The following is a 10,867-nucleotide window of genomic DNA, read 5'->3' as shown; positions in this document are numbered from 1 at the left end:
AGAATTTTTCTGCAGAGCTTCTCATAGCTCTGGGCACTGAGAGACTCATTTGTTCCACAGAAGTTCCACAGGAAGAACTTCCATGCTGGCGGGACCACAGGAGGCAAGAAGGACTCCAAAGCAGTCTTGAGGGAAAGAATGAAAAGGCTCCAAGTGGGGATTCTAACCTAGAGGAGATGCAGTTTCCTCCTGGCAGAGAGCTGACATCCCCTTGGATCTGCCACCCACCTCGGCAGGAGCTGCCACCCCAGGCCCATTCCCAGCTGGCTCCTGCCCCAGGGGACAGAGTGACCCTGCTGGAGGAGGGACAGGGACACCAGAGCAGGGCCAGACGCCAGAAGGCTCCAGAGGCCATGGGGGGTGTGGGAAGCACGGTGCAGCCGCCGTGCCTGCGATCCCTCACGGCTGGGAGAGGGGAGAAGGGAATCTCGGCCTGCGCCGGGCTGAGCCCTGAGCTCCCATTAAGGCTCATTTACTGCAGGAGGATTTATGAGAGTGTTTAATTGCCTTGCCGAGTTGGGCTGGAGTCAAGCGCGCTTTGTAAACGCTTCATCAAGCTGGGGCCTGAGCAATTAGCAGGGATTGCTGCTGCTGGGGAAGGGAAAACCGCAGGTTCAGCCACGTTCCATTCCGGGGGGTGGGATGAGGCGGCTCAGGGCGCACGGCCCAGGCCGGGGGAAGGGCTAGCAGACCTCCCTACACTCCTGTGGGAGATGCTGGTGGTCTCCCCACCCCATCAGGTGTGGAATAACCACCTCCATGGGGTCGGAGGTGCTGGAAGGGCCCGGAACAATCATCTCCGAGGGGCGGGGGATGCTGGAAGGGCCTGGGATGATCACCGCTGTGGGGTGGGGGATGCTGGGGAGCTGCGCCTGCTGGCACAGTGCCCCAGGGCACAGGGATTTGGGTCACCAGGGATTTGGAGCTTGGTCATGGCTGTAATCCATCCAGTGCTCCCAGGCTGAGCCTGCAGGGCCGTGTGGCTGCTCTGAATGTTCAACAAACCCAGCCTGGAAATGAAGGTTGTGCAGGGCTGAGCATCTCCCGGAGCCAGGAACGAAAGAGCAGAGTGAGGAGAGAGCCCAGGGCACAGAAAGAACATTCTGGGGAGCTCTTAAAGACACTACAAGAGTGATTCCTACAACAGCCGTGCCCTGCAGGGCAAAGAGCTACTTCAATAAATAGAAAAAAGCCTGAAGTGACCAAGATCAGCATTTCTTTGCCTGAAAGTGTTCAGGCTTGCAGTTCTTGGCACCTTCTCAGCTGGAGGGGAAAAAAACCAAATCCACGGAGCAGCAGCAACCTCCTCCCTCCCTCCCTCCCCTTGCTCAGGTGCTCATGGCATGACCAAGGCTCTGTCCTGGGCAAGGGGAGCAGGTTTGGGATCCACGGGGCAGGACAGCTCCAGCCAGGTCCCCCCCGTGATCCCAGCCCAGGCTGCTCCAGGCAATTAAAATCTGGTTGTACACCCAGAGCAGGTATTTTGCAACCAGGTGAGTCGTTCCCGTGGTGGAAAAGCTTTGCAGGGACACGCACTCCCAGACACCCCCCCCCACCCCTGCCAGGGCAGGGAAAGTTTGGCTCCGAGAAATAAAGGCACAGGACACCAGGGCTGGGTGGCTGCTCACATTCTCCTTTATTGTTCACACCACACACCTTCCCCTTGGCACTTCACTGCAGGGATTTGCTTAAAAAACCACACACACACCCCCACAGCTTGGTGAGGCTGTGCCACAACCAGCTGAGAACAGGCATTTTTAAAGAGATTTATTTTTTCCCCCCCCCCCCACTTTATTTTCTTTCACGTGTGGTCAAGTGTCATCACTTTCAAACCAAACAAATACATTTTAAAAAAGATACTATTAAAAAAAAAAAAAAACCAAAAAAAAAAAAAAAAAAAAAAAAACCAAAAAAAAAAAAAAAAAAAAAAAAACAACAAAAAAAAACAACACAAACAAAAAAACAACCCTCCCTGTGGCTTTGGGAATGTGCCAGGAGCTCCCACACCAGCTGCACTCAGGGAAATGCTTTTTTTTTTTTGTGTGTGTTTTCAGTTTTGTTTGAAAAGGACAGTATTTCTCATGTGTATTTTTTTAATATACTACAGCCTGAAATTCAGTGCAATAGATACAACTACAGTGCAGAACTATACAAAAGTCATCCTAACCATGTACAAGCTTTTTTTTCTTAGTTGCTATAGAAACTATAACCTTTTTCTGTACCTTTTGTATGCATTATACAGTGTGAATATACTCCAAGAATATTTACAGTACTTGGCTTGTCAAATCAGAAACGCTATAACTTAAATGTCTACTATTAACAACCATTGAACAAAAATATATATAATATAAATATCTTCCAGTCTATACACAGAGCAGGAAACGGCTGTATCCATGCGTTGCTGGATTTTGGTGAGTCCTGGGATGGGGGTGGTGATGGAGGGGGATGTTGTCGTGTGCGGCTGCCGCTGGCGCTTCACTGTCGGGCAAATATTGCCAAGATTAATCCCAAAATTCAACAAGAACACATCCCCCCTCTCCCATTTTCCCCTCCCAGCTGGAAATTCAGGCGAAAGGAGAGGAGCCTGTGACAATGGATTGACCTTTCCAACCGATCCATCCGGACGGCTCCGTCCTCCGCGCTGCCCCGGGCGGGAGGTCCCCGTCCACGAACCCACCGCAGGGCTTGAAATCAAGGAGACTTTAAAAAAATGACTCATTTTCTCGGTAGTTTTTTTTAAAAAAATATTAGATTTAGTCAATTTATGTGATTTTTTTTTTCCTCTATGATTAGAATGTTAAAAAATAAGTTTCCAGCTTTTTAAAAACTTCCTCTACATGATTTTCCGTTAAATAACTATCGCGTCGTCAATAAAAAACAGGGAATTGCCCTCCTGCTGGTGGGGGCTGCGTGGCTGGGTTTTAAAACACCTATTGGCTTTGAAATCTTGGACGCGAAACCAACTAAAAAAATTAAATAAAATAAAATTCGTTCCTAGCAGAAAAAAAAAAATAAAATAAAATAGGTCAGTCTGTCCCCAGTAAACCACTGGGGGAGGATGGAGAGGGGGCATTGAAGCCAGACCCCTCCCCACTCCCTCCTGCCTGGGGTCTGTACAAAGTGTTTAAAAGTCCCCCCAGATTCGGGGGGCGGTGGCGCCGGGGGTCCAGGTTACACCTGCGAGTCAGCGCCCAGGCTGTGGAACTCGTCCGGGGTCTTGTCGCTCTGGCCGCCCCCGCTCTGCCGGAAGCCCGAGGCAATCTCGTCAAAGGTCCGGCCTTTGGTCTCCGGCACCTTGAAGTAGGTGAAGATGAAGAAGAGCACGAGCAGCACCGTGAAGATGATGAAGACGTAGGAGCCACAGAGTTGCTGGGATTGAAGGGAAAGGGGGAGGTGAGCACATGGATGGAGGTCACAGGATCATGGAGTTGTTGAGGTTGGAAAAGCCCACCAAGATTGAGTCCAACCATCAAGCCAGCACTGCCAGGTCCACCTCTAACCCATGCCCTGAAGTGCCACATCCACATGTTTTGAGCACTTCTAGGAATGCTGATTTCACCACCTCACTGACCATCCTTTCCATGAAGAAATTTTCTCAATATCCAACCTAAACCTCCCCTGGCATAGCTTGGGGCTGGGTCCTCTCATGCTGTCCCTGTTCCCTGGGAGCAGAGCCCAACATCCCCCCAGCTGCCTCCTCCTGTCAGGAGTTGTGCAGAGCCAGAAGGTCTTCCCTCAGCCTCCTCTTCTCCAGGCTGAACGTCCCCAGCAGCTCCTGGTGCTCCAGAGCCTTCCCCAGCTCCATTCCCATCTCTGGACACAGACTGATGGGCCATGGTTGAAGGACCAGCTGGTACCACCCTGCCCACACCTTGCCATGGCCATCCAAAACCCAGGTTCTCCTTTCTTGGACCATCTCAAGTTCCGTAAGAAACACTGAGTCAAGTTCCTGCCCCAAGTCCTTCTTCCCAAGGGATCTTAACCCAACCAAACCGCCTCAGCCTAGGTTTTAGGGCTCAAGAACGTGGCCCTGGAATTCAACACTGGATGCAGCAGCAGGATTTGACACCAGGACTCCACACCAAAATCTGGCAATGAGATCCAGCACCAGGAACCAGACCTGGGATTTGGATTTGGCATGAAGATCCAGCAATGGGATCCTGCACTGATGTCTGGAATGGGTATCCAGCATCAGGATCCAGCTGGACACTGTTTCCATCCCTGATCCAGAACTGGGATTTGGATCCACCCTGAACCAACACAGTCTGTCTGACATGGACTGAGACTCCCCTGGATTGCTGGGATCCTCTGGGACTCCCAGATCCCCATGTCCCCAGTCACATCCCCCCTCCCCCAGCACTCCAGCCATCATTACCGCAATGTACTGGAAGCCCATTCCCACAATGAAGTTGGAGGTCCAGTTGGAGAGCCCGGCCACGGCGAAAGCAGCAGGACGGGGGCCTTGGCTGAACAGCTCCGCCACGATGAACCACGGGATGGGGCCTGGGCCGATCTCAAAGAAGGCCACAAACCCAAAGATGGCCACAATGCTGAGGTAGGACATCCAGGGCATTTGGTCCTGGAAAGGGAAAGGGAGAAGGTTGGTGCCATGAAGGGGGGATATGGCACCTGGACACCTCAGCTGGTGCTGGCACAGGAGCCGTGAGCTGGAAGCTGGAATTCTAGGAGCTCAGGAGAGATGTGACAATGGGGACTGAGTGCTCAGCCACTGCTTCAAGGAGGAACAAGTCCTTCCTCCTCCCCAGCCATCCCTCCTCCTCCTCCTCCCAGCCTCCCCAGCACTCACCAGCAGCGTGAGGGCGATGGTCATAAGAATGGCACATCCGGCCATCCCCGCCAGCCCAATGAGGTGCAGGGTCCTGCGTCCGGCTCGCTCCACCACGAAGAGCTGTGGGATGGACATGATCCGTCAGCACCTCCCCAGCCTGCAGGAAAGGCCCCTTCTCCCACCTCCCCTGGAGAGACCCTGGGGGGGCCAAAACTCACTGAGACCACTGTGAAGGCTGTGTTCACCACGCCAGAGCCAATGGTGGCATAGACAGGCTGCTCCACCCCGGACTTCTCGAAGATGCTGGTGGAGTAGTAGAAGACCTACAAAAGGTAGGGAGGTGCCACAAGTCAGGTCCTGGAGCTCTGGGTGAACCAAGCTGACCCCTGGCATTCAGACCCCACCCAGGCTCACCGCGTTGATCCCTGAGAGCTGCTGGGAGAGCTGCAGGACAATGGCGATGAGGATGGGCTGGCGGTACATGGGCGAGCGGAACAGCTCCATGATGGTGACCTTCTTCTCCCTCATCATCTGCCGGCTCTCCTCCTTCATCTCCTGCAGGTCACTGCTCACATCTGTCGTGCCTCGCAGCTTCTTGAGGACTAAGAGGGAGAGGTGGGGTCAAGAGGTGTCGAGGACCCTCCGAGTGCCAGGATGGGCCCTGCAGAGGGGTCACTCACCACTCTTGGCTTTGTTCTCCTCGTTGCGGTTGATGAGCAGGAACCGGGGGCTCTCAGGGGCAAAGGGCAGGATGATGCACTGCAGCAGGGCAGGAACGAAGATGAAGCCCAGCAGGAGTGGCCAGAGAGAGTCGTTTCCCATGATCAAGTCCAAACCGAACACCTGAGGAGGAGTAGAAGGATTGAGCCACCCATCCCAGCTGGAAAAGTCCTGGTTGGACACAACTCTGCAACTCGTGGTGTGCTCCAAGCTGGAACGGCCATTGGAGGGACTCCTGTGCTGCTTCCAGATGGCCAAGAGATGTTAATATCCTGATGCTATCCATCCCAAACCTTCAGATTCCACAGCATCCCTACTCCTGCTGAGCTCCAGTTTCACCCCTCCCACGACAGCTCCACCTGAAAGGTTTTCAGATCCACAGCACCTCATCCTTGCAGGCCCTGAGGAGTGTCAGGATGAAAAAAAGGGGGAACCCCCTCCAAAAGATTCTCCAGTGCTCACCTGTGCGATGAGGATGCCCAGGACGATGCCAAGCTGGTGGAAGGTCCCCAGGGCCCCCCGCAGGGCAGTAGGGGACACCTCGCCCACGTACATGGGCACGAAACCCGTGGTGAGGCCAGAGTAGAGGCCGATGATGAAGCGGCCGAGGATGAGCATCTCAAAGGAGAAAGCCATCTTGGAGAAGCCCATGAGGACAGCTGACACGAAGGCAAGGATGTTGGACATCAGCATGGAATTGCGTCTGGAGAGGGATGGAGGAGAGAGGTGAGGGACACCAAGAGAACCCCAAAATCAGCCCCTGTCAGTCCTGGAACGCCAGGGTGGGGTGAGGCAGCACAGCCTCCCCAATGCAGGATCCACCAGCTCACCTTCCAAAGCGATTGACAAAGAGCCCCACAGAGAAGGAGCCGATCATGCCCCCGACAGAGAAGATGGCAACGGAGAGGGACCAGAGCGTGGTAAGGGTGGCGGGGCTGATGGGCTCCTCGTATCGGTACAGCCACGTGCGGTTGTAGAAGTCCTCAATCACCTGGAACACGAGGAGGGAAACCAAACCCCGCGTCAAGCCCGCCCCCACTTCAGCCGTGCCACCGGAGGGACGAGTCTCCGCGGCCACCGCGGCTCACAAGACAATGCGTCACCGGAGCCGCTGGCCAAGGCTCGGCTCCAGCCCAAGGGAGGGAACCTGCTGGGATACGCGGGGGAAATGCAGCCCGACGGGTTCTGGGCTCGCCCTGCCCGGGGAGAGACGGCGGGAGAGACGCCAAACTCGCTGGGCAGGCGTGGGGAGGTCACGCTGCTCCCCAGGGCAGGGCAGGAGCCAGAGATGCGCTGGCCCGGCGGAGGAAGGGAACACAGGGCAGCTCCCATCCCCTCGGATACTTGTGGAGTTGGATTTCCAGGCTTTTCCCCCAAGAAACACATGATCTCTGCCATGGTTCTGCAGGACCATGATGCCAACACCCAACACAGGCCTTGGTTTGAAACACCAAGAACAGCCTGGTTTGTGATTTTTAGGTGGTTTTATATAAGTTTTCCATCTTTTCATACACAAAACATATACACTTATACAGAAAATACATACATTTTGTATATTTTTGATGTATTTTTAAAGCTAGCCCGTCACTGGTAGTTTCACCAAGTTCCTGTCCCTGCCTATGGCTGGGAAAATTGCCTAAATGACCCTCTAAAGGTTCCTTCCAATCCAAATCCTTTATAATATGATTTAAGGGTCACCCATCCCCAAACCTCCACAGCAAAGGGCTCCATAACACCCCACCAAGCCCAGCTGGAAGGAGCAGAAATCCCAGAGATTCCCTGCTTTGCTGGGCCTCAGGTGGCTCCAAGATTTCACTGCTCTGAATGGCTCCACTCCCAATTCACTATTTACACCATTGTGCTTCACTTTCCACTTTTCCCATCAATCCAAACCCAAACAGGAGCCCTGGCAGAGACAGCACAAGAAATATACACTGGACTGGGTTACCAGTCCAAATATTATCGTTATTTTGCCAAGTTGTTCCTCTTCCAAAGCACATAAACCATTAGAATTTCCATAATTAAGTGATTTTGTTTCCTCCTGTTTCACCCAGGGGTTTGGGCGCTTTTCCCCCTTTTACCAGTGTTCCCAAAATAAATAATTGATTAGATTATTGGAGAATAATTGGCCTGGCTCAGGCTCTCAGTAGGCCCAGGGGGTATCTGAAAATAACAGCCCCTCCTGCCCCTTCCTCCTGGACAAAAAGGGAAGATGCTTTCAAGAACCCAATGGTTTTCTGGGAGAGGAAGAGGTGAAAAATGGGTTTAAAGGGAGAAGGGTGAAGGGAAAAAATTGTTTTCCCTAAAACTGGGGTTTTTCCTCTCCGTTTCAGCTGTGTTGTGATGCATCCCAAACCTGTGCCCTGATGCATCTCAGTGCATCTCCATCCCAAATCTGCATCTCTGCTCATCCTCATCCCAACCCTTCATGCTAGTTTATCCCACTGCATCCCCATCCTGTGCCTCAATGCATCCAGAGGCATTCCTGTCCCAATCCTGCACTCCATGCATCCCCAGCCTGCATCCCAACTGTGCCCCAGTTTATCCCAGTGCACCCCCCTTCCAAGTCCCGTGCATTCCAGTCCTGCACAGTAACGTGTCCCTGTCCCAGTAGCACACTTCATGTGTCCCCATCCTTAAGGGATGGCCCCTTGTATCCAGCACATCCTGCTGCCCAGGAAAATCCTCATCCCACCTCCCCTTGTGCTCCCACATGGAGCATCCCAAATCCTTCCCCTCAACACTGGTGACTTGTCCTGCGCCCTGTGACTCCTCCTGGCCTGAGCTCAAGGGATTCATCCCCAAAATCATGAGGAAAACTGTGGCAACACCCATCATGAGTGTCTGGGTTTGCTGGGGGCTGCAGGCACCGGAGCTGAGTCCCACGGGAAGCTCCCAGCTGATCCCTGACCACCCACGTCACCCAGAGCAGCCAGCTGGGAGAGGATGGAGAGAAACCCTGCAGCCCAGGGAAACAAAGCTCTTCTTGGGATGTGGCTCTGACCAGGGTGGTGATCACAGCATTCCCTCTTCCCATGGTGCCAGAGCTTGGGAAAGTGAGGGCAGATGCTGGGGAGCAGTTCCTCAGTGCCATGCCAAGGATTTCCCAGCCCCAGCAGCTCCAGAGCTGTTCCATGGCCCATCTCCCAGGCAGTGTGCTCAGGGCCATCCCTGACCTAGACCAGTGCAGGTGAAGGCAAGGAGGCATCAGGATAGTTAAGGAGGCCCTCAGCAGCACCCTGCAGGTTCTGGGGGGGAGCTGCAGCCTTCAGCCCCAGGAATTGCACCTGGGATTCAATACTGTGTAATGCAACACCTTGAACAAATCCCTGGCTTTTTTCCTCTTCCCATACTGATGGGGCCTGGGGAGTTTTTCCACAGGGTCTTCGATCCCATGTTTTCTCAATGCTTGTGGTGACATTCCAGAAGCACTCACTGGGATGGGATTGAACTCTGGCAGCTGGATCCTGCCCCAGTGGGTTGCATTCTTTGGGATGACGACACTCAGGGGCAGCTTTGCTCCCACCAGAGCTCAAGCTGTCCCTCCACACCTTATCCCAGCACAAGAGCTGTGCCCAGGGAACATTGCAAGCACCACATTGGAATCCTGAGCTTATTTTTCAAGTGTTTAACACCTTAAACAGCCACCAAATCTGGGAAAAGTCATGTTTTCCATGGATCACCTGTATCTACCAGCAGCAGGAGATTCCTGGCAGTACATGAGGGGAGGAGCCAACACTTCCATCCCACTTACAGCACTTCCCAGCCAACTCTCTCTCCCCCTAAGACATTGCGCTGGGATGCAAAACCCCAGTCCCTCAGTCAGAGCAGCCACTTGGGATGACTCAAACCTTAATTAACTCCCAGACCTTCACTAAGAGCCGAGGTGAAAAGTTCCACCGGCCACACCCAGAGACCATCCTGCAGGCACTGCTGGGATTTTTCCCAACAAAAAGCACCAAGCAAGGAGGAAACAAATTCTCCTGGGAAGGCTGGAGCTAAATAACTCCCTCTCAAATCCCATTACAGCCCTAAGCTGCCTAGTGGGATGTACTATTTTAGCCAGGCTGGCAGCAGAGGCCGGTTTGTTGTCGGACACGGGCTGGGGGGGCTGGAATTTCCCTGGGGAGGGTTCTGGGAGCACTCACCTTCTGCGGGGCGTTGATGACGCCGGTGTTGTACCCGAACTGGAGGGAGCCCAGCACCGCTCCTCCCACAGCCAGCATCAGGCGAGCCGTCATCTGCCAGAAAACAGGGAAAAGGGCATCAGTCTGGAATCCCCACAGCCCTGTCTCCCCCAGCAGGGCCATGCCAGGGCACTGCACGGGACGCTGGGAAGGCGAGTACAGATATCCAGAATAAAGGAGAAAACGCACTGCTTTTGGTGCTAAGGGGGGGAAATAATACAAATATGTCATTTCGGGGGGTTAAAAAAACCCGTGGTTTGGGGGATTCCAGGGATTTCAGCCCTGGGGCGGGCCAGAGGTGTTATGGGGGCTCCAAGGAGGCTCTGGGTGACCATGGGGCTCCGGGCCAGCGCCGAGGATGCGCCGGGAGCCACCGCTAACGACAGCGCAGTCTAATTAAGAGTCGCTGAGCAAAACCCCGGCTAGCTGGCAAAGCCTTCCCAGGCCTCCTCTTCCTCCCGCCTGAGCCAGAGCAACAATCACAGCCTTGTTTGGGAGCGGGGTCAGGGCAGGCCAGCGCTTGGGCCACCTTCGTTAGTGGCCCAATTATCCCAGGCAGGAGATTTTCCCGGCACTAGAACCAGGATCCGACATTCCCGCTTAATCAGCTTTGGGATGAGCCACGTGAAATTTATAAACCCCTTAATTTGAGGGGGGGGGGGTTCTCCCTAAGTACCAGCATGTCACCCCAAGGATGCTCCCAGGGTGTCTTGGATTAATATTCCCAAGGGATCGATGCCTCAGATCCCATCTAAATGAGGGGAGGTGACTCCAACTCCCTCCCCAAAAAGGATATTTTTCATATTTAAAAACTATTCTCCTCTTTCTTTTAATAAATAATGGATTTAATGCTGCTCCCTGACCTTGCCACTCTGGCCACCGCCTCCCTCCGCGTGAAAGTTCCCAGGGGAAAAGCAGAGGGAATGAAGCCAGGCCCGTTAATGAAGCTCATTAATTAGGCTTGGCCCCAACACAACTAATCAGGGAGGTTTTGGCACTTGGATTTGGTTGGTGCTTCGGAGTAAATCCATCCCGAGGAGAAAACACCTCTATGTTTGGGAGGGCACGAACGGGCTGGGAAGTTGGTGGTGTCCCAAAAAAAAAAAAAAAAAAAGGCACAAAAAAAGCCCCAAAAACCCCACAATTCTAACTGTGACCTTATCTATCCCCC

General features: G+C 53.5%; 1 protein-coding gene across 2 annotated transcripts; it reads right to left on the bottom strand.

Moving 5' to 3' along the window:
• Positions 1-1,914: 1,914 nt before the first annotated feature.
• On the bottom strand, positions 1,915-9,783 carry SLC2A1 (solute carrier family 2 member 1). Of its 2 annotated transcripts, XM_041419495.1 has the most exons (10): positions 9,658-9,783; positions 6,340-6,500; positions 5,972-6,212; positions 5,470-5,632; positions 5,204-5,391; positions 5,008-5,112; positions 4,808-4,909; positions 4,376-4,579; positions 3,178-3,369; positions 1,915-2,478 (listed from the first exon to the last, which is right to left on the bottom strand). In XM_041419495.1, exons 1-10 carry the CDS (start codon positions 9,748-9,750, stop codon positions 2,476-2,478), a joined length of 1,452 nt encoding a protein of 483 aa, XP_041275429.1. In that variant the 5' UTR covers positions 9,751-9,783; the 3' UTR covers positions 1,915-2,475. The 2 variants fall into 2 exon arrangements, with proteins under 2 accessions (XP_041275429.1, XP_041275428.1); XM_041419494.1 differs by having other exon boundaries at positions 1,915-3,369.
• Positions 9,784-10,867: the final 1,084 nt, after the last annotated feature.

Source organism: Onychostruthus taczanowskii, unplaced genomic scaffold (assembly GCF_017590055.1).
Source record: "Onychostruthus taczanowskii isolate IOZ18803 unplaced genomic scaffold, ASM1759005v1 scaffold61, whole genome shotgun sequence".
NCBI lineage: Eukaryota > Metazoa > Chordata > Aves > Passeriformes > Passeridae > Onychostruthus > Onychostruthus taczanowskii.
Note: the sequence above shows the minus strand (reverse complement) of the source record. Positions and strands in the feature narration are given on the sequence as shown.

Bases quoted from the DNA above. Each gene is read 5' to 3' on its own strand.
- SLC2A1 (XM_041419494.1), bottom strand. From the start codon at position 9,750: ATGACGGCTCGCCTGATGCTGGCTGTGGGAGGAGCGGTGCTGGGCTCC. The intron at 6,213-6,339 runs GTGAGCTGGTGG...ATCCCTCTCCAG, and splicing joins TTTGTCAATCGCTTTGGAAG to ACGCAATTCCATGCTGATGT. The intron at 5,633-5,971 runs GTGAGCACTGGA...ACTCCTCCTCAG, and splicing joins TGGGCATCCTCATCGCACAG to GTGTTCGGTTTGGACTTGAT.